This window comes from Branchiostoma lanceolatum, chromosome 7, assembly GCF_035083965.1.
Source record: "Branchiostoma lanceolatum isolate klBraLanc5 chromosome 7, klBraLanc5.hap2, whole genome shotgun sequence".
Lineage (NCBI taxonomy): Eukaryota > Metazoa > Chordata > Leptocardii > Amphioxiformes > Branchiostomatidae > Branchiostoma > Branchiostoma lanceolatum.
The window spans coordinates 13,440,574-13,463,703 of NC_089728.1; the positions used below are offsets into that span (position 1 = coordinate 13,440,574).

General features: G+C 39.9%; 1 protein-coding gene across 1 annotated transcript in view; it reads right to left on the reverse strand.

The window, feature by feature from the left end:
* Positions 1-23,130, reverse strand: part of LOC136439423 (splicing factor 3B subunit 3) — a 60,216-nt gene that overhangs the window by 12,889 nt on the left and 24,197 nt on the right. Inside the window, exons 11-26 of the mRNA XM_066434868.1 lie at positions 22,634-22,802; positions 21,625-21,776; positions 20,923-21,078; positions 19,989-20,144; positions 19,436-19,573; positions 18,161-18,283; positions 17,670-17,824; positions 16,528-16,702; positions 15,363-15,518; positions 14,875-14,924; positions 14,420-14,576; positions 13,784-13,909; positions 12,274-12,460; positions 10,279-10,403; positions 8,068-8,211; positions 4,911-5,015 (exon numbers count right to left, since the gene is read on the reverse strand). Coding sequence (XP_066290965.1) covers positions 4,911-5,015; positions 8,068-8,211; positions 10,279-10,403; positions 12,274-12,460; positions 13,784-13,909; positions 14,420-14,576; positions 14,875-14,924; positions 15,363-15,518; positions 16,528-16,702; positions 17,670-17,824; positions 18,161-18,283; positions 19,436-19,573; positions 19,989-20,144; positions 20,923-21,078; positions 21,625-21,776; positions 22,634-22,802 — 2,274 coding nt within the window. The remainder of the gene's footprint in view (positions 1-4,910; positions 5,016-8,067; positions 8,212-10,278; positions 10,404-12,273; positions 12,461-13,783; positions 13,910-14,419; positions 14,577-14,874; positions 14,925-15,362; positions 15,519-16,527; positions 16,703-17,669; positions 17,825-18,160; positions 18,284-19,435; positions 19,574-19,988; positions 20,145-20,922; positions 21,079-21,624; positions 21,777-22,633; positions 22,803-23,130) is intronic.

Genomic DNA, 23,130 nt, shown 5'->3' on the forward strand with positions numbered 1-23,130 from the left:
CGCTTTTCCAAATGACAACGTAAGTTGGGGGCCACACGCACTTACATGTAGCTTCTTTCAAACTCTCTTATCACAATGTCAACTTCTGAGTATTAGTGAATATACATCACATATTCTGAGTATTAGTGAATAAACATCACGTATTCTCAGTATTAGTGAATATTGAATAAGCTAACAGGCCATTCACTTGACTTCACTATAGATGTCTTGCAAGGTATTTACACTTATAATAGTCAATTTTCCTGGCAACTTTTGACTCACATCAAACATACCAGATGAGTACAATATGTAACAGTGAGCTGACTTTGTTATAATATATTATACTGTTGTATAACCCATACAACTTATCGCAATATAAGAGCTTGTAACTCAATACTGACTTCTTCATTAATCAAAGCCAATGACATACATTTTAAAATCTGTTGACGCAGGAAGACTTCTTACATGATAATTATAATTACACTATTCATTCTCGTAATGGCCTTTTGTAACGGCTTGGGTTCAAAAACAAGCAGCTAATGCCTAGATGTCTGTTACTGACAAGCTCAGCCAGCTTTCGGAAGCCATATCAAAGCCTTGCAGATTACTGGGGACATTTGTATGCTGCTGTAGTCAAGTAGGTTTTAGGCATAAAAGGCTCAGCAGAGATGGGAGAGTTGTGGCAAATGGTGGGTAATTGGTTAGGATTTGGCAGAACTTTTCAAATCCAATACTTAGGCAACAGTGTGCTAGCAGAGTTGGCATTCATGAACATGTGCGTGGGTGTTTAAGTGTCTACCTACACAGTTTTGTGATAAGTCCAAGTTGGCTTAAGTTTTACGTCTCTTAAGTTCAAACAGTTGGAATGTCAATAATTTTTATCTTTGAAATCCTTAGCATCAGAATATCATTGTGTCTCCTTTGAAGATGCAGATACTGCCATTACTGAAACGTGGGGGCTTAATATGGTAGAGCAGTTACTGCAGCAGATAGTCTCTTGAGCCGGCTATACTTTATTGGGGCTTAAAATGTGCTTTTTTCCCCCGATGGTATAGTAGTTCTGGAAGCGGCTTGCAAGAAACCAAGTAGAATCAGAACACAACTGATATGCCATCAGAATAAAGCCTATTATAAGCTGTAAAAATCCTGACTAGTACTAGTAGAGCCTGTTAAAGGAGGCTAAGTAGCAAAGCACAAATGATTATTGGCAGTCAATATGCAATATAAAGACTGTATCTAGATCTTTCCCTGGCCTCAGAGTGCATATACGCACTCTTGTACCGATAATACATGTATATGCAGAACAGGTTCATCCTACTGCTGAACACACCAGATATACCTGGAATATGTTTGGAAGAGGAGCACAATGTATGTAGTACTACATGAATAGTACAGAAATTGTCAACAGTGAAACACATTCTGGAAAAGGAGGAGGCTTAGTGTGAGATGTATTCACAGTACAGTGCATATTCCTACTACAAGACCTGATGCTATCGAAAGCTGTAGATTGAAGTAGATGCGTTATGCAGGTTATGTGTTATGCAGGTTAGCATAGACGTTATCACACATACTAAACCCTGGCTGTGCAAGCATCACACACTGCAATCTATTCTATTTCATTATCAATCACAACATTTACTACAGGATCTGCGCACAAAACGGCAATAAATGTACCAAACGAGGACTTGCGAGGGCCATGATTGGCCCAGGAGAACAGTTTGTATGACAGAGCCCTACATAAAAACCACTAAAGCTGCGGCCAGGATTTCCTAGAAGGGCTCCAACCAATTCATTTTGTTACGGGCATCAGAGGCAGGGAGACATCTGAAATGATGTCAAAGATCAAATGTTCAACCCCCACCTCCCCAGGTATGACATTTTATTATCTCCAAGCAGATAATTGGGCAGAAGATCTAAACATTTTCTGACTTGCCAGATTCTCTGATAATTACTACATGGCTGAAGGACTTTCAGAAAACAAGGCCAGTCAGAAAACGTTACAATCTTCTACTCCAATATCTGCTTGGAGACTAATTTCTGGATCTCTATTGGCAGAATTCATAGCCACATTTCTAACACCCAGTCAGAAAACCCCTGCAGGCAACACATAACTGTTGCCAACAGAGATTGATAAACACTTGAAGCATCGTGGAGAATATGATGACTGCTGTAAATTTGCCATTATCAGTAATGAGAGCCCCCGCGTCTACACAGACCTGATGTTGGAAAACCGACTGGCATTTTATCACCCAACACGGAACAATGCACACCTTCCTGTAATGGTGCCTGAGGATAAATGGATGTATAATCTGACATGGCCAGCAGCTACTGCTTTGAGTTGTTTTGAAAGCTCTGTAATGCAACAGTTCACAAGTTACAGCTGTAGGCATTCTGACCTTTCCATCACTCAAAATCTATTTACTAATATTCTCTCTAAATAGTGTGCTTGTCAAAGTAAATCCGAAGGGGCTGGGGTGGGAAGGGAACTCGGGAAGATACATTTACTTGAAGGAAAGTTTGTTTATTCTTAATTACCAGGGCTTGAAATTCATTTTGGGTTATAGGGGCACTGGTGCACCTAACCCAAAAAAGATAAAATAAAGTAGAATGTCAGCATAACCTAATATTATAGAACGTATCGCCTTTCATCAGAGCTTAGATATGAAATTCTATGTCTAACTTCAAAATAATATGAGAAAGGTGTCATAATATTTTATCATAATGTGTCAATATATGGATGTAACCCTACACAAAATTCTAGGTGCACCCAGTTACGGATTAGGTGCATAGCACTAATTTTGGTAGCATGAAAGTGCATTATGTACCCAGCATTTCCAGCCTTGATTAACCTGAAGCTTGCATCTTTCAGGTTCATTCTCATTCATCTGTCAAAGCTCTATAGCCTGGTGTGCACCAAATTGATGTAAGTTTGTGATCTGAATTGGATGTTGGCGTGGTGTTCTGTGTCTATGATTTGGAAATCATCAGCACCTTTATACATGTAGCAGGGAATGTCCTTATCTTAAAACATTGCTGCTTAGCACAGGCACATGGGCTACATGCATCTCTTGTACATTTAAAGGTGGTTTCTGATGCACCTATTCAGCACTCTGAAGGATTTCCGTATACATCACCAGCAATCCTGACGTCAAAGAAGTGCCGCCTCTTGCATGATAAATGTGACTTTAAAGCAATCGCGGAGGTAGGGAAATAATTCCTACATTGACATTCTGACTGCTCTGCCTCAAAAAGGGTGTAATTGTCTGCTTCCTCCATGTCCTAACTTCAGACTAATTAGGATCGGCATGTTTCATCCCAGAGTGTTTAACTTCATCGCAGTGCATGGCTTGTAACGATTTCCATTTTGTGGCACACCAGAATTGACAACATTGAAAATCACCTGCATCAGACAAGTCTTACTTGCATCAATCAGATTTAAGGAAGCATGGGCCGCAACAAAAACTGTGTTTAGAAACTGATTTGTTTCTTCTGCATTTTGTACAGATCATAACAGTCAAAAGTCCAAACAAATATCTACTGTCGAACCTTGAACATGGGCCAGAGCAGGTAAGGCAAAGGTAGACATCTGCACAATTCCACTTTTGCCTGAGTGTATATGTACTAGTATTTCGAGCCCTGATAACAGCTAACGCACATTGAATGTAAGACATGACTGTTTTGTGATTTACCTTCGGCTGGACGCTACATGCCCCCAGATAACACCTCCCAGTTTGGCATCAAGCCAGTGTAAGATACCAACCAAAGAATATGAATCTTAAACCAGTGCAGTATATAACAAATACAGTCGAACCTCTATGTATGTTCAATGAGTACCGGGCTCTTGAATTCGCATAACCTTATGTAATATCTCTCAATTTGGCATCAAGCCATTGTGACAAACCAATATAAGTTGGCACATTGTATCAGATGATATTGCCTTACTGGTCCTTCCATTTTGCTTAAGCAAATTAAATTGAATGTTTAATAAAAAGCAGGCATTCATGTGGATGTAATTAATATCAAGCCCAGAGCTATGACAGATGGTGGATTATGAATCAATTAGGCCATCTCCTGTTAGATGGATGGGTTGAAGATGATAATCAGGAAACCCTACAGGAGAATAACCAGCAGGAAGAGGAGAGAGGGCACCCTCATTCCTCCATCTCATACACGTATATCCCTCATGATGTATGGCCTGTCTAAATGTTATCAAAAAGTCTTTTATATTCTGCCAGAGCAATTTCAGTCTTCTGGCAGCAGAATCCTCTGAAGACTATATTATATAAAGTATACTAAAATGTTTAGATAGAAGCTGGGTTCCTTTTGAGAACAGTGAAGTAAGTGCTATTTTTTAAAATCTCAGGCAAAAAGAAAATGGCAACAATATAAGTTGAACATTCCAGGAGAATGTCTAACTTTCAGAGGATCTGCTCCCAAGGGTAAGGGGGCTCATGGTTAGGGCATGGGGGGTGCAGCGCCCCTGTAACCCTCTTTAGACAAAGCGCTGATTCCCCCCCTGTACTTCTCTCATCCTGTTTGGTAACACCTCATTCTAGACAAGAGAAAATGATTTTTTTTCAACTAACCAGTTTCTAACTTAACACAAATCTTTTCTGTCTGAAACCTTGGTGAAAATCTGCAACACATGAAAACCAGTGACAATATGGGACATGTGGCTGACTGTAATTACAAATATGTTCTAAATCTAAACTCAGTGACAAATTTTATCAAAAGGCAGGGTAAATGGATTCTGAGAATGTCTTTGGGGAAAGCAGAATTTCAGTTAGTCAGTAAAACAATAATAATCTTTTGTGTCCGATATAGCTTGTGTAAAAAGCCTTAGTTCAAGCGTGAAGCAATATGTTCAAATGTGTATAAAACACAAAACTCATCATCATTATCATCAATAACATTTATGAAAGATTGCGTACCTTGACAGGATAGTAGTATGACCTGAAGGACAGGTGGTCACGCCCACACAAGGGAGGGTGCTCTGAGCGGATGTGCATCTCCAAGTGTTGGAAGAAGTCGTGGTCCTGGCATAAGACACAGAAAAACAAGCAACTCGCACCAAACCTCCAAAATATTTTCATGTACACTGGGTTATTTTGCAATGTGTATCTAAAAAGGATTAGAATGCATTGGTTAGATTTGTAAGAAGTTGCGTAAAAGAGTTGCGTAAAAGGGTAATGGGTCCAATCAAGGTTAGTTTGAAGTGATATTATTAGTCCTACAGAGTGAGTTTGCAGAGTATGCAATCCAACAAGCATTCCCATTAGACGACTTTATATTGTTGTGGCGAAAGGCTGTTCCAATCATTGAATCTGTTTTTACATAATATCTATCATGCAATCATTTTTTTCTTGACATCATATGATTGGCTCCTTATCAATATTTTGTTTCCAATCCAAGAAACATGTTTGAAACAGCCCTTTGATTAAGGGAACCAAATCATGCTTGGATCAGGCATTACTGCTGTAATCATGCAGATCATGTGAAACACGGATACAAGGCATCATGTCCAAGCATTACCGTAGTCACACAAGGCAGCGCTGTGATTCAAGGCTTCATTAGGAACTACTGTTAACAGGATCACTTTTATTATTAGAAACCTTATGGCCACAGGACACACAAATTCTGCACAAGAGGCTGACGTTCACCACTTGTTTATTTTGGTAGACGTGAAAATTGCATGCAATCAGAATGATGTGGAACAAACTACAAATATGTATACAATCAGATGCTGTATCACCATCATGTACTGCACATTGTATTGCAGGTAAATTATTTTTAATGCATACTAAGAAAGCAGCTTTCATCTGTAGGACTGTCATCTGGGAATGCACTCCAGATGGCAGTATTTTCTACCAATTAAGATCTAATTTGTGACTGGGTTTCCAACAGAGTTGTTGACGTCACAAGGCAAAGTCGAGCAAAACACAGCTTACCGTTTGTATTAACCCTTGTCCTGCTGGACTTTTTTTACCCTATAGTAGTCCCTGTGCTGGGCTTTTTTGACCCTATTTAAAGGAGGGGTACTGCTTTAACTTTGCTATTTTTTTAATACTTTGCCCACAAATAACTCTATAAAGTTATATATCAATACAAAGCTAAGAGTCTCTACTTTTCAGAAATATATTGGAAATGTTGCCTGCACCTACTTGTATTGATTGATAATGGCAATAAATCAATAAAAAACCCTTTTTTCAAAAACCCTTTGTATTGAAGTATCTGAACCATATAAAAAGTACCAATATCAAAGCTGCAGCATTCCTGACACATCCTGACAACACCAGAGCTATATATACGATGAAGAAGTTCACCCAGGTATCTCAGCAGGTAGGTTTATGACCATACAATGTCCACGGTGCTGAACTGGCTTTTCTGTAGAAAAGCTGAGCCATTTAGAATCAGTATACTTCTTTCTTTACCTCTGTTACAATCACTTTCCTACACATCAGCTGAAAGCTTACAACAGGTATTATCTTTGGAATTCCAAACAAAGTAATAACATTGAATACAAAGGTAATAAAGATACAAAAGGCAATAAAAAGTACATTATTCCACAAATTTTCCATCTACTGCTGCATAGCACCAACACAGAGGTCTCTACCAAGACTACAATATTGCTGACCAGTCTTTGCAACATCAGAATGATACATGTGAAGAAGTAAAATACACAGGTATTGTAACAGGTGAGTACATGTATATGGTTGTAGACTGCCCTTGGTGCTGAACTCACTTTTGAGCAAAATCTACACTCTCATACAGAACAGTACACTTCATGCTGTAGCCAAAGAACAATTGACATTCTAGCTTTCTATATATGAGTGGAAAGCTTATAGTCTAAACTTTCTTGTCATATCAACATACAGTTGTTACAATCTATACTAAAGGCTGTATTATAATAAAGACATAAAAAGCAATAAAAAGTACATTATTCCACTATGCTTTCATATGCCTTTGTATAGCATCAACACACAGGTTTCTACGAAGACTACAAAGTTTCTGACCAGTGTTGACAACATCAGAATAATATATCGTATTATATGTAAAGAAATACGAATTGCAGATATTATAACAGGTGAGTATATGGCTATCAAAGTCTGAGACTGGTCAGCCCCACAATAGAAATCATGCACCACTTCCCCGCCAGCGACCACGTCCACTACCTCCCCGGGCACGTCCACGCCGTCCTCGGTAAGTGCCCCGAGCTCTTCGACGGCTAAAAGTAGCGTCAGCGCCGCTTTCAAGTTCATCAGCAACGTGTAAGGGTCCCTCTCCGCTTGCCCCGACATGTCTTCGAGGCCGATGTTGTGACTCCCCGTCTTCGCCAGAACTGTCACTGATTTCAGCGGAATTTTCACTTGATAAAGGATATTCCACCACTGAATCGTTCGTGAAAATGTCATCTAGAACGTCTTCGACCGTGTACCGATCCATTTTGGCGTTTAAACACCGAAATTGCCGCCAGAAACACGGAAAATATCTCTCCGAAAACATACCAGCAGACGACGCGCCATCATGGCCGCCTCATTAACATAAGGCCTCATTAACATATCACGCATGCGTCTTGAGACGAATTGCGTAACAATAATTTTGACCCTTGACCCCGACGATGTTGCAACACTATGTTACTTCCGGGTTTCGGGGGTTACGACGGAGTGCGACGCGTTCGTGCCGGAAATACCCCCAGCGCCTATCTATAGGCGGTCCGCAGGACCCGCACATTATCCGTAGCGCCTATATATAGGCGGTCCGCAGGACAAGGGTTAAGAGCAAAAGCTGTGTTTGATAGGTGGTTTATAAACAAGAGGTTTGAGTATACAGTTTTTCAGACCACCAGACAAGAGCCCTAAGCCACAAGGTAACCAGACACTTGTATGTGTAGATACACAACCTACAGTTTGTATAGTAAGCACTGCAGTGGTTTAACTTACAGCACACTGAAGTAGCTGCTTGACACCCAATTTCCTATTGGCTACAGAGTTAGGCAGCAGGGGGAGGGTTAATGACAAATGCTGTTACGTCTTGACAGATGTCAAAAAGTGCTTAACGATATATTTGTTGCTGAAAACTCAAACTTACCTCATGACTGGTGAATGGGACCAGGATGCCCACCCCACCCGAGATGGTGGTGTACACGAGCGACTCGGAACCACCAGGGATCAGGGTAGCCTTCTGTACCGACGTTACCACCTCTCCCACATGGTAGTTGCAAATCACATCAGCCTGATGAGAAAAGGGAATGCCAGCTTAGAGACTTATCATAAACATGTACCAAGACTTTGGATGACCTCCACTGTAGAATTCCAGTTCTTAGGTCTGTATTAGTGTATCATAGATATCCAAAATGAATACGCAGATCACATTGGTCTTACAAGAAAAGGGAATGCCAGCTTAGCGACTTATCACAAACATGTACATTGGGGAAGTCTACCGTAAAATGAAAGTTCCTAGATCAGTACGAGTGTTTCACAGATATCCTACATGTATGGTGGCTCAGAAACGTACTTAGTATGCATTCAGCGACGTTTTATCTATCTGTGCTTTATCTCTTCAATATAGAGCTTTGCACTCCCTGCAAAATGCACATTAAAGCAAACTAACATGTCAAAAGGCCTCGGATGAACCCGATTGCAAAAGTTGGCTGTGATTATTGGCACTGACATTCGTGACCTTGGCTTTCAAACCTAGTCTCCTCTGTGGTCACATCACCAGTCCCTTGCACGACTTAGCAGCACTTATCTCTAGAAATAGACATCTTGCTGTGCGTCTTGCTGTTCTGTGCCTTAAGTGTCTCACTACATCAATACTTTTCTTATTCACAGATTCCCCGTAGAGCAATCCTTCACTCCTGCTGTGAACACTGATTACTCACAGCCCTCTCTTACATGCAAAACTTACCGAGTAGAGAGAAATACTTCAAAACTTCTTCAACTTCTCAAATTTAAAGCAGTGTGAAAAGTGGTTACATCACCGGAGAGGGCAAAGGCTTTGATGATTTACAAGTGAAATAGACTGCAATTCAGTCCCAAAGGTGTCTGCTGCTTTGATTGTGCAGGCGAATAGGATTGGGAAAGAAAGTTGAACTTAGTCTATTGATTTCAAGTGCTTGCTGTTTGGATTCTACTAATCAGGGACTGCTTTAGTACACATGTACATGTATGTGTCAAAAAAATCTTTCCTAGGATGATAATTATGGCGACCTGCAGTTTGAGTGTTATATCTGGTTTAAGAATATCTGATATCAAATTCTTGAGGAACATGTAATCTTTGAACAACAAGTCCATTCCAGATGCTTGAATATTGTAATGCTTATATAGCTCCAAAGCTGGTCGTCCTTGTCGGATTAGAAACAATAGAGCATACCTACATTGTCGCTCCAACAACATTCACAGACAAAGCGCAAGGAAAAATACCTGTAGAAAAGTCACCAGTTCAAAATTTCCTTTAAAAATGCCAAAATCAGACATTTTGCTATAACATGATACAGTTAGAGTATATAACTTGTCCCAAAAATGCATTAGAAAATAGTGTGTGTACCTTACTTCCTTATGCACCCATGCATTATTATTTCAAATGGGAACGCAACTCCAGAAACAGGCCTAGGTGTTTTGCACCAAGAAGAGTGTGCATGGGGGGGCCAGTAGTCAGTGTCTAGATTATACTTATACAAAATGTAATAGTCGTCCAATTCTTTATTCATACATAAATTTTTGGTTAGAATTTTGGGTTGATTTCATATTCATTACAATGTGAAGAAAATCACACCTGCTTCTAGAGTTGAGTTCCCCTTTCACCTTTATCTGTAGCAGAGCCACTTTGCTCCTACCACAAACCACTGCATGGCAAGTTGCAGGGCTCTGCACTATCATGTCTTCCCATCAAAGACCTGACAGGTTATACGTAACACTCCTGCCAGGGTGAACACAGGAAGTGGCGGTCTTACCAGAAGGTGTTTAAGTTTAGTTTCCATGGTTACTGTTACATAACAAATAAGCTTGGAGAGGAATGTCTAACTTACCAACTGATTGCTGATATTTCCGTCGACATGTTTATCGTTTATCAAACTAGCCTTTTTGTTTCTATGTTTTTATAAATCCAAAACAAAATTTTGAAATAAATGCTACAATGAGCAGTATGACCTTCCTGTGTGTGAACAGTAAGGGGTAAAACACAAATCCCAAAGTCCTTTACTTCATGCTTGACATATACCAACCAAATCTTGTACCTGAAAGCCATTACTGACACCACATAAAATTCTGTCTCGAATGTTAAAACAGAAAAACAAAATACCTTCTGTGACGCCCCATTGAGAAGTCCCCTATCCCAGAGTGCCTTGTTGCCCGTGGGATCCTCGTCGACCTCATCTGTGACCCCTGCTGGGAGCCTCACCATGGACAGGTTTCCAAACTTGTCACCTGAAACATAACAACATCTTATGGTCAACACTCTCCTCCAGCGGTCAGTGCCATGCTTAAAATGGCCAGTAAAATTTGAGTAATAATTCAAGTTTGCACTATGGACAGGTTCTCAGACTTGTCATCTGAAACATACCACACCATATTATGGTCAACTCTCTCAACATGTAGGTACTCCTTTGGTCAGTACTAACCATGACCATGGAAATGGGGCTTGTCATGTTCACCATAAATTACATGTATGATCTTCCATCTCAAACAGATACTTTTCTATGAGTCTTGCCACACCTGAAAAAAAGAACACATACTACAAATTTGTGAAAATAGTTTGATGATATTTGTCTTTTCTTACATTGCGTCCAGGTGTTCTTCCTGTTATCATAGATATTTCCACAGATGTCTTACTTATATGAATTAAAATCTCTTCAATTTATCACATAGCTTCCTACTTATTCTTGTAACATGTAGAAATAGGTTATTGCTTATTTTGTAATCCATGGCTTAAGTTCCTTAAGTTCCTCATTATCGGTTTTAAATGATTTCATGTTAGAGAACACAAATATTCGCAACCATTCTATTGCTGACTTGCTATTCGCTCTTAAGTCTCCAATCTATTGTATTTTTGTACTTATTTATGCATGAAGAAAAGCAGCAATCATCTGCTTTAATATTCACCGCTTATATTGGTTTAATAACTGCACAATTACTGTCAAAACAGAACACAATAAGCATTCCTCATCTTTATGCCAACTTCTTCCTTTATTGCAGTTTTGTAATCAGTATTTTAATAACCCCAGAAATAGCATGTAGTAGTAATGATCTATTTGAATGCCTAACATTCCTCTCATGATGATTGTCGCCGTAATAACAACTCCCAGAAAAGCTAAGAAATCAGCATCTATTTGAAAGCCAATCACTTTGTTGTCCTTATGCTGGTAAGTGAAAAGTAATGACTGGGATTCAACTTTGGCAATTTCGGCTGCTTTGTTCTGGATTGCTAAAATCTGTCTCCATGTTATATAAATTGGGACGAATACCATAAATTAGCTACCCAGGAAATTGCTTTCTTTCTTTCCCTTTCAACTTCAGCCAAAAAAAATAGAACAAAACTGTTGCTACATCAAATCTCCATGCTTGTTAGCGACAAAATAGGAGAGAATATTATAATCATTATTGCAGAACTGTGACTATATACGTTCCGTATGCTGTATGCACAAGGAATGACTTCTTAATTCTGTGGAGCAAATGCTTAATCAAAGATTGAAACGAAAAAAAGCAACAAGTGGAATGACATTGCATCTTTATCACTGACAACGGTGACATTGCTTGGTAATACAAAAATAATCCGTAGTGCATAGTGAAATACTGGATACCGTTTTTACCTGAGTATAGTGAGGAGATTTGTGTCAAGTACATTTCTCAAGGGCACAACATCTGCATCAACTTCAAACCAAGTACCTCTATAGTTTGAGTCAACTACCACAACCACAAGGCCAAACTACCTTAAACGACAAGGCCCCACATTTTTTTCAACGGGTTTGTTCAATGCAAGGCCAGTTATCCACTTCTAGGCATTGAAATAAGTTGGTGGAAGATAAAGATAAACATTGATTATATATGCTTGCAGGTTATATATGGGAGGGAAACAGTTGTCATCAAGAAGCTGTTGTTGTAGAAGGACTTTGAGACTGGTAATTCAACATTGTAATGATGTGAACTAGAGGAAAACCTAGTGTTACGCTAAAAGGCTCTCATTGGAGGAACAAGTAGTGTGAACAGTGAGACAGAACAGTGGCAATGAAAGTACCTGTAGGAAATATTGTATCTAGTAGCACTATAATCTAGTGGGATTTATCGAAACTTGTCTGACCTGCGGCCACGGTGTCGTAGTCCAGCTGTGTGGAACAGGTGATCCAGCGATAGTTGGTGTCGTCGGAGAAGATGATGAGCTGGTTCTCCTGGCGTTTGTAGCGGACAAAGTGGAAGGACTCCTGCACGTCGCTGACCATGATGCGGTGGCCCATGGTGTGGATGGACATGATGAAGTTTGGCACGTGCTGTATGGAAACGTGAAGTTTCAATTCAAACTTATTGAAATGTCGGTTTTAAATGATGGTTTAAATTTCACAACTTTTCCCAGTAACCAGTCTCCACAGCAAATTCATGGCACACGACATGTGTGTTTATCATGCAATGTAATACAGAATTGTTTCAACTGTGAATTTAAAACAACACAAAAACCTAATTTTCTACTCCTACGTCAAATTTAAGTCCCCATGAAAATAACTGACTTTCCAGTTCTATACCAGCCAGTAAAAATCCTACTACCATACAACATAACACTAATTATAAATCTAATAAGGTTCAAGGCAGCATGCAGTTCAAAAACATCTGTAGCATGACAAAAAAACACTGCATAACATAGCAATAGAATATTGTGCCTAAAAAGCTTTGCCAAGTATCTAGCTCAACTTGTCAGAATAGTGTTCAGTACTAAGGACAGGTATTATTGTGTGTGTGTGTGAACAGTGTTCAGTACCAAGGACAAGTATGATTGTGTGTGTGTGAATAGTGTTCAGTGCCAAGGACAGGTGTGTTTGAGTGTGAATAGTGTTCAGTACCAAGGACAGGTATGTTTGTGTGTGAATAGCGTTCAATACCAAGGACAGGTATGTTTGTGTGTGAATAGTGTTCAATACCAAGAACAGGTATGTTTGTGTGTGAATAGTGTTCAGTACCTAGGACAGGTGTTTGCGTGTGAATGGTGTTCAGTACCAAGGACAGGTATGTTTGTGTGTAAATGGTGTTCAGGAACCAAGGACAGGTATGTTGTGTGCGAATAGTGTTCAGTACCAAGGACAGGTATGTTTGTGTGTGAAAAGTGTTCAATACCAAGGGCAGGTATGTTGTGTGTGAATAGTGTTAAGTACCAAGGACAGGTATGTTTGTATGTATGTGAATAGTGTTCAGTACAAGGAAAGGTATGTTTGTATGTATGTAAATAGTGGTCAGTACTAAGGACAGGAGTTTGTGTGTGAATAGTGTTCAGTACCAAGGACAGGTGTGTCCTGTATACTTTATCCTTCTCTAAGATGGTTTAGAATTCTTTGCATGGCTATATCTTAACAACCTGCTAATTCAACAGCAATAACAAACAGGATCAAGTTAACTGTATCAGGCTCAGGGCTTTTCTCACAAAGTTAAAGCAAGGTGGAACTGTAGGTTTGCATGGGGGGAGTGAAACATGGTCAAAAACAAGCAAACTCTGATGAATCTAAATTTCAAAGTTGACAGGTTGGTGCAGATCTATTATTGCATCGCTTAGTGGGATCCTCAAAGGCTTCATGGTTGAGGATAGGATACTCTAGACTACAACCAACCTTGTTCTCACACTTCCTCAGTAGCTTCTTCTTGCCGAGGTCGTAGATTCGCAGCAGTCGGCCGATCCCCACCAGTATCCGACCCTGGAAGGAGCTGATGGCCCCAGGCACGTCTTCGACTGGGGTCTGTGGGAAGGTTACAGTGATAAGAACATGACTGCAAATGAACTTTTCTGTTATTCATATTTACCATATCTATGGACTATCACCTTTTCAAGATGTCATCCCAGTGACCAAACTGTAAGGTCTTGCCATACTCACACTGGGATGGACCCCTACTCTTATCAAAAAGCGTGATGGGTTTTCAAACGTGCTTAATGTGTGTCTCTCTTTAAACACAGGACCACCGGCTACACACCCAATCCAAGAAAACATCCCTAATCAACACCAGGTACTCGTTTTTGTCTGAGTCGAGTGACAAAATTTGTGTTAAGTGACTTTCTCAAGGGCACCGCATAGGGACATTTTAGGGATTTGAACTCAGAACCTAATCGAAGTCAACAACTGTAATCACCATGCCATCAATTTACCTCCATAAATCCTTAACTTCTCCCTACTACCTAACTCTGTAACCGATGCAAATTGGTGCCAACAGGCTACTTCAGCTGGAAGAAGGATAATACCAACAGGTCCCACCTTGTGTATGAGCTCCAGTTTCTCCCCGTTGTTGACCAGCTGGTAGGTGTGGAGGAACCCACCGGAGCAGGTACGGGGGTTCATGGTCATGTCCTTGGCTGTGCCGACAACCACAAATGTGTCTTCACCTCTGTTCGCAAACTTGCAGATGGCGATACTAAGGAATGAGAGATTTGAGTTTATTTGATCCTCATCTAGGTAGCCGTTAGCAAGCTATTATTCTTCTTGGTACAACACAATACACATGTACAATAATGTAACAGTACAATACACCATGAACACAACATGGATATAAAATTGAATAGTTAGATACATTATATACAGAACAGTTTAAATCTGAGGACAACATATCCTCTTAAAAAAAATAAAGCCATAAAAAAGCTTATGTATCACTATCAGAGTTCAGGTAGATATACCAAACTACTATCGAAAGAGACAAAGTACAGAAAACAAACCTGAATGCAGCCTCATTTTGTTCCAGTTGAATGAGATCCAAAGTGTTCCCCTTCAAAGTAAAACAAAAGGCAAATCAATCAAAAGACAATCATATTGTTTGATGCATGTTATGGATGTCAAATCTACTAAGGTGAGAGAACTACACTTAAAGTTTGAAAAAAGAATTTTCTTGATATCTAAGAGCCACTATGTTCTTTAAAGTCTTCTTTCGTATGTTGCTTTTAAAAATTTTCCCTTTTCAAACTCAAAGCACTGTAAAATGATTTATTTCATGTCAGCGGTACTTTTATTTCACGGTTGGACTGAAAAGAATGTTTTCACTATGTTTTAGATTTGCGGTTGAAACCATTCTGTAGTAGTACAGTAGTAATACATGTACATTGGAAAATATCTGCTGTGTCATAACTTCACTGTAGAAAGGTCACTGCGAAAACTACCACAAAAAGATTTACAGTTCCCTTCCTCTCATATAAACCTACAAATGTACCTGTATGGGATTGAGAACCCTGATGACAGATGCCCACATCCCAGGCCCAGCCTTGGGAGCACCGAACGTGGCCTCGGGCAGGTTCTCATTAATGAACGCCGCTGCCATCTCTGCAGCCAGCTCCTTCTCTTCCTCCCCTGCTGCCTCAACCATTTCCTGTGGGTTTACCGGGAAGAAAGCCTCCGTTTTATCATCAACATCAAAGACTGCATTTCTATTGACAAAGGGACTGGTGAAATTGATGGCCAGTCTTGATTTCTGGCCTTTCATGGCATTGTACAAAGCCTTCTTAAATCAATACGTTGGTGTCTTTGATACTAACAAGGAGGTTAAATGAACGATGTACAAAGAGGTTTACTAATCAATGAAGAAGAAAGCTAAGATGACAAAGTAACACAGTCTTTGATTAATTACTTGGTGTTGGATATTGTTACCCTTGGGGCCAGCCCTATTTCTTTCTTTGCAGGCTTTGATATTCAGGTACTTTTCCAATATCCACTCACCTAGAAAAATTATGATGTCTGGTTGCACTAATGTCAGCTGTTAATCAAATGTTGGAAATCTGAGCGTTTTCTGTCCCTTGCAGCCATTCTGGCTATTCCGCACCACAACAGTGCCTTTGATTTGACTTTTTTGTGTCATGTTAACAGCATTGAGAAATGTCATTCACCTCACTTCTGGCAATATGGCAAACGATAATGACAAAGAAATGAGAAAAGCTGTGTCAAAAACGATATAGAATAAAGTTTTGAGTAGGTTTTGATCAAACTAGATGTTGGCAGATTCATTGTGATTACACATCCCAGAAGACTTGCTTTACAGAAATTTTCATAAGGAATCAACAGTGACCAATCATACTAGCCACTGTGCAATATCTGAAGAGAGCCTGCGATGTAATTGGGCCATAAATCATAACTGTTTATGGCCAGTATGACTACCAGTATTGCCATTTTTCCCTAGTAGTAAGGCTGGATAGATGCTGACACAGTAGGTAGACATACAAAAAAAACAAGCTTGAAGAGAAAACAGAAACAATGGCCACTTTGGCGTAACCTTCTCCCTGCTCTTCTACCTAACCAGATAACCAACAATCGGTAGCCAAATGGCTACTTCAGTATACTGAAGGTTAATAAGGTTAACACCTACATGACCAAGCTGCCCTTACCTCGGCCATCTGTTGTTTCCTCTGTGCCTTGGTGGCCTCGGTGTAGCTGTTGTGATCTGTCTCGATCATGATGATGTTGTTACTCTGGGTGTCGATCACAAACTTACGGGGAGTGTACATCAGTGGTGTGGAGATCTGGTTAAACACGGCACCCAGCTTCTCTAGGGCCAAGATTCTGGGGGAAAAATTATAAAAAAACTTAGGACCTTAGCAGAAATAGTAAACCAGACGTGCTTACTTCATTCTACCAAGATTCTGGAGAAATCCCCCAAAAATTGAATCTTAGAAAAAAAGACTCGTGTTTTTATCTTGTACAAAGTGGCAAAAGAGAGACAAAAGAATAAATTTCAAAGACTGTATTGTATCAGTACGTACTATACATTTTAGGCTGCTTGCCTAAAATTCTGTGTTACTTTATATAATTATCTTCTCATTTTATTATCATCATTATTGTTATCATCATATTGAGATCATACTTTAAGAATAAATTTCTTTGTCTGACAGTTGAGTGATAAGACAGTTAACCAGTCTTGAAATGTCAACATGATGGACAAAATGTATTGTAGTAGGGAGTCTTCCACCAGTGGGACCACACACCCATGGAGGAATTGGTATTTCCCTGCCCGTTCAATCTCCCTTCCAAGAACCAATGCCAGGGGGCCGGGAGTCACCGACCAGCAAGGTTAGGCAAGGAAGGGTAGTAGTCATTGTGTGCTGTAGATATTACACAGGGTTCAACCTTGGAACAGTTGTTTACCTCCATTGTTAACTTTGATGTGCGATGTCAACATTCTACAACTGCACTTCCCATATCTCTACCTTAAATATTCCTAAATGGTTTCAACTAAATCATCACAATAACTTCTTCAGTCCCCAAAATCAATGTGCATCATCTCATGCATACTAGCAAACGACATGCCAAAGTACATACAAATGTGTCAAAGGGATCTTGAGTTATAGCTGCGAACACATAGACAAAACCAATTCTAATACCCCCATATGAATTTCAATACAGATGTTCTGTACTTAGCAATGCACTCTTTGTGCCCACTGCAACCTTAACACAACAAAAAAACTCCTTCCCCCTCTCTCACCAAATTAAGTCCCCTGGAACTTTAAATGAATTATTCTATAGTCCTTACCTGAGTGTGTTAGCAGAGATGGCTACAATACCCTCTGGACACTGTTCTGAAGCAAAGCCTGAGGCGTACTCCAGAGTCTCGTACGACAGTGGGGTCAGATGGAACCGGTTCTGGTATGTGTAACTCAACCAGGAACGACTGGACATGGCCAGAACCTTAACATAACAAAATCAAGGCTGTTACAAATAGGACAAAAATTCAATTTGTAGTTTTACAAATCTGAGCTACTTTCCAAATCTAATAGCAAATTCAGAGCTTGAAAAGACTGTCACTCTAAAGCTTAACCTTCACCCTACTAAGGTAGGAATTTGGCAAGAAATTTGTATTGATTACAGGATAAGGCAACAGGAAGAGGGCTAAAAGATTAAGAAAACAAAATATTTCATGTCAGAGTATTGTATGATCTTAGATCCTTTTACGAAAAGTGTGCAACTGTTAGATTAAAATTTGTGCTAAGTCTTGAATGTGAATGACGAATGGTTCATACTTACAGCTTCGTTGCCCTGCATCTTGACTTGGAAGAGTTTGACGGGCCGTGAGCCGAGGTACCGCGTGCGTGTGTCCGACAGGTCTCCTGTTATCTGGTCAAGCACTGTTCTCAGTAGCACACCGTTCTACAGGGATATCAGAAGAAAATACTGTAAACACAATCCTTATGTTAGAGAAGACCTTTCACATAATGCCGAATATCAACTGTGTTACAATTTCATTGAGTTGACAGAAGGCAATTTCCACACTATTTTTGGAGGTTTCTCTTCCAGTCTATTACTTGATGATATACATGTATGCACCAGACTTACAAATGTACGAGAAGAGTGTAAGCAGTACAAAAAAGAAATTACTAAAAATTTTCAAAATACATGTGTTGTCAACTCATAATTCCACCAGGTACCCTAAGAGTAAGAAAATCATGTTATTGAGGCCTCCTCATGTCTTGAAACACAGCATATCTGAAGAGTGCGTTAGTAGATTTATTTAGATTCACTGTTCTTTTCAATTTGTCAGTTTTAGAGTATCTGGAAGAATCATTAGAGTTGGCATTACCAGACTTAGAAGAAGAATGTGAGCAGTGCAGACAAAACTAACAGTGAGACATGAAGGGTAAGTGTGTGTGCATGTAGCAGGGAGTCTTCCACCAGTGGGACCACACACCCATGGAGGAATTGGTATTTCCCTGCCCGTTCACTCTCCCTTCCAATAACCAGTGCCAGGGGGCCGGGAGTCACCGACCAGCAAGGATAGAGAAAGGGTACTGTAGATATTAGAGAGAGAGCTGGTGTACTTACCTTTCACACTATGTCAACTGTCTAAGATTAGCATGAAAAGTTCATCTGTGTTGGCGGTTAACATAGTAAGGAACTAAAACTTTACTCCAACACAAGAAGTTTGCACATAAAAGTTTCCTATTGCAGTCTGACCAATCACCTAGGCCATGTCCATCTGATAACAACAACCTTCACTCAACAGAGACAGGAGGGTTGGAAACTTCCTGGCTGTTTTGACCAATTACTGCATGATGTTAGGTCTCCGTAAACATTTTGTTTCGTGTATATCCTATTCATATATCTCGTATCTTACTTTCAGTTGGAAACAGATCTAGCACTGAGAAGAAATGCAGCTAGATGCACAACGTGCTAGGTGTGACAGGAAGTTTGATGTTAAAAGGCCAATTGTTGCCTTGTTTGTTACACTGAAGGGCAGTTACACTAATTCAACAACCTCTACCAGATGGCAAGAGAGGTCTGGTCAGTGCATGTTGTTCCAACCTGTAAGCCTATGTTGAGGAACAACATGGTGTTCCTGGGCCCCGTGTTGTCTATCCCCTCTCCCCCTCCCATCTGTAGGATACACAGGGACTCTGGGGTGGCAGGGAGGGCCTGCATACTCAACGGCTGCAGACAGTCCTGAAGAAAAACAATATCACACCCATTACTTTTTCAACCACACTCCTCAATGTATCTCTTGGAAATTGTTTTACTTGGGTTCATATCACATATGTGGTAGCTCAAATTCTGTTACAAAACCCTGTGGTGTAGGCACAAGCAACTCTGCCTCTGGATTTAGAGGTCGAGTACCAGCTGTTGTCACTCACTCAACTTGCTATTGGTTGCAGACACAAAGTCATGGTCAACTGTTTTGCACTTGTTGTACAAAGCTTTCACTGTGAATCTCCATGGCACAATGAACCTGAATTTACTGTCAATAGCAGCTGTCTTTCCTATCACGACCAGTGGAAGACTGGCTCTTTAGTGAGCTAAACTGGTTTAAGACCACCATCATTTTTTTATCATCTACTTGCTATACAAGCGTCATACTCACTGCAGGGTCGAGGGAGATAATTCTGACAGTGTCGTCGGCGAGGCCTACAGCCAAGAACCTGCAGCGCTGTTCCCCCACAGGCACGTTAGCCAGCGCCATACAGATCACTTCTGCAGACATCTCCTTACGCTCCGTGTACTCGTTTAGCTGACCAGTCTGGTGGGGTAAAAAACAACAACAACAGATGATCATCTTTTACATACTGTCTAAGGAAGGATATGTTTGTAAAGATTAGTCATCCAGGCATTGGAGATGATATTAGATTAGTCATCCAAGAATTGAAGATAATAATTTCAATTCAATCTATAAAATTTTTATCAATTGATATCAAATTCAATTCAATCCATACAATATTGTAATCCAGTTGCAGGGCTCGAAATAGTGGGTGCATGTGCACCTGTGTGCACCCAAAATTGGAGCTGTGCACCTAATTTTTGACTGTGGGTGAACCAGTGCACCTAGATATTTTTGTAGGCTATAGGGTAAAGGTACATGTACTAATGTACACTAAGTATACATAATATTCTTGAAATGTAAGTATCAGAAAAAGCAATATAACCTTTTGTTGTACTTAATTTGATGTAACACAAAGTTTTGTTTGATATTTTAAGTTTAGCAATAGAATTACAGATTGATGTCCTTTAGAGTGTTAAACTTTGTACATGTAATTATGTTTTGCTGACATTCAACTTTATTCTATGTGGTGCACCCAAAAATCTTTCTGTGCACCTAATTCTTTGGGTTGGGTGCACCAGTGCACCTATTTCTAAAAATGAATTTCGAGCCCTGGGTTGTAAAGATTGAATTAAAAATATCATCTAAAAAGGCATGCATTTTATGATGATGACTAGAGTCTATTAGGTTCTGAAATTATCTAGAAGTAAGTTGAAGCTCTAGGATTGGATCTCAAAGATGAAGAAACGCCAGTACTTACAGGGTCCATCTCAAAGTACACCAGTTCTCCTCCAGTCAAGGCTATCACTACCTGTCTCTGGTTGACTGCACACTTGACGATGGTTTTCTTGCCGGGAGTTCTCCACTCGTTCACACGTTTGTCTGCTCTGATGTGACGGATTCCTTCTGGGTAAATCTGATGGAGACAAACACTTCTTCTTACTTCATATCAACATGGTTCTACATCTAGCTACGCCTAAGACTAGAGTAGACCAATCTTGACTGTCTATCACAATTAGTGGTTCAACCAATGAGAGAGTACCGTCAATAGTTACATTTTTATGTTTTTATTTTGCATTTCTAGGTTTTGATGGAAGTAGTTGGGGCTATGGGATCAGTTTCCAAAAACATCATGTTATAGAACTCTAAAGTTCCCCTAACAAAATGACCAGACATTTCAGAGATGGCATGGAGATTTATCATTACGAAAAAAACCATCAAACTGATGAAATATTAGCCACAGGAATGGCAAACAATTGCACACTGTGGGAAAAGGTCCAAGCAGACACATATTCTGGCAGCATAAGACGGTATCAGAGAATTTGAAATGTAATGTTCATTTTCATCCATTCTGCATCTCATGCATGCCACCTAGTGACATGGAAGTGCACTGCAGCAGCTACCACCTTTCAATTTGAGATATAGAATTTGTCCATTATGTATTTTTCTGTTGGATATTTACCTGAAGAAGAGCATCTTCACCAATCAGTGAGCAGGACAGTGTGGGGGTGGTACCCAAGAAGCCTGAGTCCGTCACTTCCTCTACAGTCTCTCCGATAGACAGTACCAGGGTGGCGTTCACGAAGGACACAACGATGTACGCATCAAACTCATCTGTACAAAACAGAGGGATTTCCATAAACATAGAGGTCATGGTTCAAGAGTCAAAAGTTAACATTTGCCATCAAGAATAAAGCAATTAATGAGGCATTTCTTAAAACATCTTTCAAGCTTCCATTCTGCACTATTTCCATAGTACTGAATACATACTACATGTACATACTTTTCTGCAATTCACAACAGTATCCTAGATACTAGCAATCTTGATTTCGTTACTTTAAGACAAGGCAGTGGACCTTACAACCTGCGTGTTACTTGCTCACAGTATGATACTCAATGGAACAACTTTTCATGAATATCCTAACCCACAACTAATGAAGCAACCAAAATAAGTGTAGGTTTCTATCAGTTTGCCTGTCTACCTACAAGTACAACAATCCGATGGTCAGGGGGTCCTTTTCCAACAAGTCAGGACCTAGGGGAAAAGATGAAGGGCTTGGCATTTGTAGGGTGCAACACCCACATACCAGCCTGGGTTGACAACAAGTACAGATGGCACAAAGAAAATGTTTTATCATCCCTCATAATAGACATATCCTTAATTACTAGCAATTTTGCAATCTGACTCCCAGTCCAAGATTGTTGCATTGATTAGCAGGTTGCTTAATATTCATTCCTAAGTTTTTGTATACTTTTGATACTATAAAAACTCTATGGTTAACTCTGTCTTGAAAATGCTTTACTTTCCAATTAAACTCAAACCATTGATATGTGAATGACCAAAAGGTTAATGCTTCAAATCTGTTCTGAATTCTAACAAATATTTATATTTTCAAACACCATTAGAAGTTGATCATTGCTTGAAAACATGTCTGTTAATCATAGGCTGCGAGTCAATGTCACTAACTCACCGTCCACAATTTTCTTGACTGTCCACACAGCGTTGGGGTTACCGGGCAGTTCTGACACGGCCATCTCGGACACCTCCAGACCGTGTCTCAGTACCCGGAAGGACGAGCGTGGGCCCCTCCCATTGGCCACATACAGCTGTGGTGTGTCCTCATTGGCCAAATCTGCAATCTGATGGTGATACAAAGGTTTTAATCAAATGAGGCCACATCTGACAGAGCTTATATTCTCAAACTTGATCTTTATTAAGTTGTGATATGAGCGTTGTTTTAGCCACTGTTCCATACGCTATCAAATACACTACATTCAAGCTAGAATAATTGAAGTAAACAAATTGAAATCACATTGCCACCATAGTCTTTGGTTCGAGTATGAAAATCTAGTCCAGAAGTATTTGGTGCTTTTAGAAACATTTGCATGTTTTTCCAACTATGCTGCAAAACTAATTAGCGCTTGCTGAATAATGCTCCAGGGTGCGAAATACTTTTTTGAGCCAGGT